Consider the following 5,642-nt stretch of genomic DNA (forward strand, 5'->3'; position numbering starts at 1 on the left):
CGGGGCAGCAGCGAGTGGCAGCAGGAAGTCATCCTGCTGGTCCTGCCCCTCATGGTGTCTCTTCTCAACGCGCTGATGCCCCACCTGTACAACTTGCTGGCGATGTGGGAGAAGCAGGACTCCCCCGTGGCAGAGGTCTACGTGGCGATCTGCAGGTAGGCTGGCCGGGGCGGGGTGGAGTGTCCTGCAGCCCCACCTGCAGTGTGGGAGGAAGCTTTGGGGCCGGGCACCCCATCTGTGGGGCTCAGCCCCTCCGCCCCCAGGGCTCAGGGGCTCCCGGCCCCACTCCTGCTCCCCAGGAACCTCCTTCAGAAGATGGTGGTCCTCGGCCTGCTCTGCTACCAGTGGCTCAGCCGGAGAGTCGTCTGCTCGACAGAAGAGGTCAGCACTGCTGCCCCGGGGCCGGGCAGGGCTGGGCTCTTTGTGAATCTGTGCGAGGAGCACATGGCACCCATGTGAACCAGCTGGGCCATTCCATCCGGACTGTCCCTTGCTCAGGGAGTGCAGGGCAAAGCCAAGGCTGCAGTCCCAGCACCAGCAGGCAGCAGGGGCAGGGGGCTGGCATCACAGGGTCTGCCGGACGGCACCGCAGGCACCATCGGTTCCTTTGCCAGGGAGAGGGGGGTGACAGCCAGACAGGGGCACCCCAAACACGGGGTGGCTGTGGAAAGAGGTGCAGGGGAGGAAAAGGTCCCGCAGCCTCTCACACCCCATGGGGGCCACGGAAAAGCCACGGGGGAGAGAGGCCTCGTTGCATGCTTGATGCCACCTTTGCTTGTCTTCCCAGTGCTGGGAGACGTGTGTGGGGCAGGACCTGTATCGATTCGTGGTGATGGACTTCATATTCACCCTGCTGGACACGCTCTTCGGGGAGCTGGTCTGGAGGTAACGTGCCCCAGGAGGGGTCCCTCTGCCGGCGTGGTATCACCAGCATGGCCCCGGCTCTCCGCTGCCCGCCGTGTGGCGCTGCCTTGGTGCACCCAGGCTCTGCCACCATCTGAGGGGGAAGATGGGTTGCCGAGCATCCCCCCCACAGCGGCAGTGTGGGAGCAGAGCTCTGCTTCTTCCCAGGCTGATCTTAGAGAAGAGGCTGAAGAGGAAGCAGAGGCCTGAGTTTGACATCGCCCGAAACGTGCTGGAGCTGATCTACGGGCAGACCCTGGCCTGGTGAGGTGCCATCTTGCCTGGCACAGCTCTGCTGGTGAACACCTCATGGTCCCCTGTGAGCCCCGCAACTGGCAGGGACCAGGCATGGGGAGCTGCACGTGTTTCACTGAGCGGGGCCATGGGAGACCCCCCCCGGCCCTGCATGGGTGGGATGAGGGAGACAGGCAGCGTGACAGTCATAGTGCCCGGTGCCAGCACCTTACAGCCACAACCCACACGCTCACCTGGGAGGTCTGACTTTGGCGATGGGGTGAGAGCAACAGGGGGATCAGCAGCAGAGCATCCCGGCACCGGTCCAGCGTCCCTCGCCCAGCTGGTGCCCTCCAGAGCTCTGGGGAAGGAGCAGGCTCCAGTGCACACACAGCCCCTCTCGTTTGTCCAGACCATAATGGCACTCGCTGCTCCAGGGGACCTGCTCCCCTCCAGCCTGTCCACTCGGCTGCTTGGGCTCTTGCTTTGCCACCCCCCACCTTTCGGCAGCCCTCGGCCTTGCGCCCCCCTGCCCGAGGAGGGGATCCACACATGTGCTGCTGCATTCCCACTTGCAACACACCTGGGAGCCACAAGCGCTGCAGCCGTCCTGGGGGTCGGTGAGATCCCAGCCCCAGCACAGGCTGCGCAGCAAACCTGGGACGGGGCGTCGTGCGCTTGCTTTTTGCTTTGCAAAAGCCTGACCACAGCTGGCGATGGTGCCCTGCCACCGCTCCCAGCTCTGCCCATCGCTGGCTCCCGCGGGGCCCAGACTTGGGATGAGCTCATCTTCCCCCCTCTCTCCCAGGCTGGGCATTCTCTTCGCACCACTCCTGCCGGCCGTGCAGATGCTGAAGCTGCTGCTGCTGTTCTATATCAAGAAGGTGTGAGCTGCCCCCCACCCCACAGCTCCCCCTGCGTTCTCACAACGGGCAGCCCTGCGGTGACGCTACGCCCTGCCACAGTAGCGTGCAGCAGAGGTGCTGCACCGTGCAGTGAGCAGTGCCGTCCTTGTGGGAGGGGAGGAGGTGTTGCTAGGGACACCCTGTCCCTGAGCTCGCTCAGCTCCCAGCGGATGGGAGGGATGGGACAGCGGGATGGGGGCAGCTGTCCTGCTTGATCTCCTGGGGCCGCTTCCCAGGAGATGTCAGCATGCAGGACTCTGCTCCCTGTCTGCAGACCAGCCTGATGCAGAACTGCCAGTCCCCCAGCAAGCCCTGGCAAGCATCTCGCATGAGCACTGTCTTCATCACCCTGCTGTGCTTCCCGTCCTTCCTGGGTGCAGCCATCTTCCTCTCCTACACCATCTGGTCGTGAGTACCCACTGGACAATGGCTTGGGGCGCAGAACCGGTGGCTGCCTGGCGAAGGAGAGGAACTTGGGGAGACCATGCCTCCCTGGCCCTGACAGCACGCAGGGCACATCGTGCCCAGCACAGGGCTGTGCACTGCTGCCCCAGGCAGGGAGATGCTGCCCAGCCGCTGGTCATTGCAGAGAGCGTAGCAGCGGTTGGCCTGTGCCCACTTCTTTCAGCTGCTCCTCGTGCAGGACAAGGGGATGAGGACCCCCTCGTCCAGCCACTGGGAATGGCTGGGGCAGGCGAGGCTTGGTCCCTGGAGGGCTGGACATCTGAGGCCGGGCAGTGCCCTGGGCTGGGGGTAGTGGCCAGCTGGGCTGCCCGTAGCTCTGAGCAACCCTATCGCTCTGACCGACCCCATCGCTCTGTCTGCTCAGGGTGCGGCCGTCAGAAACCTGTGGTCCCTTCCAGGGGCTGGAAACAATCTACAAGTCAGGGAAGACCTGGGTGCAAGTGCTGGAGAAGTCCAACCCGAACATCACTTGGTTCGCCTGGGTCCACCAGCACCTGGTGGAGAACACCTTCCTCCTGTTCTTCATGTCCGGGGTCCTGCTGTGAGTAGGGACCCAAGCCCAAGGCTGAACCTGGGCCCACGCTTTGAGGGTCCCGCTGTCACAGCCCTGAGCAGGGGGCTGGGAGCTGGGGTGTCACTCCAGAGCCCTGCGCCCCGGCCTGGTGCCAGGAGCGCAGCATCCCCCAGCTTCCCGCCCCGGCTGCCACCGTCCTGTCCCTGTCATTGCAGAGCTGTGATCTACTTCAACATCCAGGTGGTGAGAGGCCAGCGGAGGATTATCCAGCTGCTGAAGGAGCAGATTGCCAACGTGCGTGAGCTCCACACACTGCCCCTGGCCAGTCCTGGCAGTCCCGGCTGCTCCATGCCCTGGTCCAGCCCCGGGACTGCCAGATTCGGGCTCTAGCCCTGACGGCGCTGCCACCTCAGATGTGCAAGATCCCATCCCACGGCTGCTCACTGCAATGTCTCTGCTGTTGCAGGAAGGGAAAGATAAAATATTTCTCATTCAGAAGCTTCACTCCGTTTACGAGCAGAGAGAGAGACGTGCCTGAGTCCCAGGTGAGGCCTGCATGAAGGGGAGAGGGGGGCTGCCAGGGTGCTCGGAGCTCAGCCGGGCGCGTGGACATTCCTCTGCTCTGTGCTGGAGCGGGGCCAGCAGGAGCACGACAGCACGGCACTGCCAGGGCCAACCCAGCTGCGGCAGAGCGCTGCTTGCTGGAGAGCGGGAAGGCGCAGGAGACAATGGGGTGAGCCGGCCTTTCCCAGAGACATTTCCCCTCACTCTGCTGCCATGGGCGGCAGCGTGGCCACCTCAGCTGGCAGCTGGGGATGCAGGGCTGAGCGTGCTGGGGAGAAGCCTGGGCTGCTGGGCCCCCCCGGTACCCAGCCTGTGCCAGGTGCTGGATCCCTGGTGCTGCTGCGGCCCAGGGATGGCACCGGCTGCTAGCAGAGCCAGCAAAGGGACAGGGAAGGGGATGGGGACATTTAAAGACCCTCCTCTCCGCTTTCAGCATGGGACAGTGCTGTCTGTCCCCAGCAGCAGACCCTTGGGGTCTCAGGGACTGTATCTCTCCCCTTAGTGTCACACTCTCCAGGAAGGAGCGGGACGACAGGACTCTGCTTGCAGCCAGGGACTGGGATCCAGCCTTCTTCCTGAGCCATCGCGGTGTGGCGCTGGAAGCAGCGGGGCCGTGGGGTACTGGGGAAGATCCTCTCCTCCGGGTTGCAGTGGCCAAGGACGCACAGGGGCACTTCGTCTGGCAGCTCCGCGGGGATGCTATGGCACAAGGACGTGGGTGGTCCCACTGCCCAGAGCTGCTGCGGACGCGGCAGGCGCAGCAGGACAAGGGCCAGCACTGCCGTCCTGTCCCAGGGCACAGCTCCACACGGGACTGGCTTGCCAGCGGAGCCCTTCTCCGTGGGCGGTTACTGTTAGCAGAGAACAACTCCCCCTCCTGTAAACACCCCAGCCAGCCTGGAGAACAACTTCGGGCTGTTTTCAGAAGCCTTCGGGGACAGTGAAGCTTTCTGGCTGGAGAGAACCTGCAGCCCCCTTTGCACTGCCCAGGAGCAGCAAGGCTGGAGCCGGGAGCTGCCAGGCACCGACCCAGCTCCAGCCCCGTGTCTGGCTCGTCAGGAGAGCAGTGGCCGACACCTTCCCCATGAATGAGGCCACCCGGCTCCCCTGCCCAGGCCAGGCAGCCCTGTGGGCACGCTGCGCCTGCCGGCAGGGCAGGCACAGGAAAACCACCATGGTGCCGAGCGCTGGGCTGGGCAGAGGAACATGAAGGCTCTGGCTCCCCAGCTGCACGCTGACCTGGCCCATTAAAGCATAGCCGTGCAGGAGGTCTCCCAGCCTGTGTCTGGACCTGTCGGGCTGGAAGCAGGCAAGTGGGTTTGGTGCATCAGTGTCAGCGTTTGTTAGGGGTGGTGACTCAGCAGCCATGGCAGGGTGTGCTCAGGCTCCGCAGCATTGCCTGCCTGCCTACCAGGCTGCCCCGGGAAGAGCCCTGCTCAGCTTGCACCATGGGAGCAAGGACCACTGCCGCCTCATCGCATGCAGCCCTGGGAGCCACTCGCCAGTGCGGTGTGGTGTCCCCAGTCCCAGGAGCCGCTCACCATTGCAGCACGGTATCTGCGGCCCCAGCCCTGAGAACCGCTTTCCACCACAGCACACTGTCAGCCCTGGAAAGCCGGTTGGTCCCGGGTCATGGCACCGACAGACCCAGAGAGGGTTATGCCACGGTGTGTGCCAGGCCCGGGCAGCCACAAGTACCCCCGTGACTTGGCACTCGTGCTGCCGGGTGACGCAGCTGCCTGCCCAGCTGGGCGCTGGGCTGGGCTGTCCGCACAGGCACAGGATGGGTTATCGGTGCAGGCACAGGATGGGTTATCGGTGCAGATCCAGCCATTCTCTAAGCCCAAGCGAGTGCCGGAGAGCAGCCACAGGCTGGCACTTGCTGCAGCTCGTGAGATGCCCCCGACCGAGGCACCCCTGCATCTCAGCCTGCCCCGGCTCCCACCACCCACCCAGGTCCCCCGCAGTCTTTCCGCATGTCCCCCTGGGTCACCCCACAAGACCCGCAGGGCCAAAGCTGCCAGGAGCCCCCGGCACACTCAGCCTCCAACCCCGGC

The 5,642-nt window shown here is 64.7% G+C and overlaps 2 protein-coding genes across 2 annotated transcripts in view; both read left to right on the forward strand.

The window, feature by feature from the left end:
• TMC6 (transmembrane channel-like 6) overlaps nt 1–4,638 on the forward strand; it is a gene marked incomplete at its 5' end in the record, with an annotated part of 7,867 nt that extends 3,229 nt beyond the window's left edge. Inside the window, 10 exon segments of the mRNA XM_009324594.1 lie at nt 9–155; nt 300–381; nt 788–885; nt 1,072–1,167; nt 1,946–2,021; nt 2,317–2,450; nt 2,872–3,048; nt 3,237–3,315; nt 3,488–3,566; nt 4,088–4,638. Of these exon segments, the coding sequence (XP_009322869.1) occupies nt 9–155; nt 300–381; nt 788–885; nt 1,072–1,167; nt 1,946–2,021; nt 2,317–2,450; nt 2,872–3,048; nt 3,237–3,315; nt 3,488–3,559 (961 nt within the window).
• LOC103917457 (hepatocyte growth factor-regulated tyrosine kinase substrate-like) overlaps nt 3,750–5,642 on the forward strand; it is an 18,327-nt gene continuing 16,434 nt past the window's right edge. The window contains exons 1-2 of the mRNA XM_009324595.1: nt 3,750–3,754; nt 4,088–4,203. Of these exons, the coding sequence (XP_009322870.1) occupies nt 3,750–3,754; nt 4,088–4,203 (121 nt within the window). The remainder of the gene's footprint in view (nt 3,755–4,087; nt 4,204–5,642) is intronic.

This window comes from Pygoscelis adeliae, unplaced genomic scaffold (genome assembly GCF_000699105.1).
Source record: "Pygoscelis adeliae isolate BGI_AS28 unplaced genomic scaffold, ASM69910v1 Scaffold445, whole genome shotgun sequence".
Lineage (NCBI taxonomy): Eukaryota > Metazoa > Chordata > Aves > Sphenisciformes > Spheniscidae > Pygoscelis > Pygoscelis adeliae.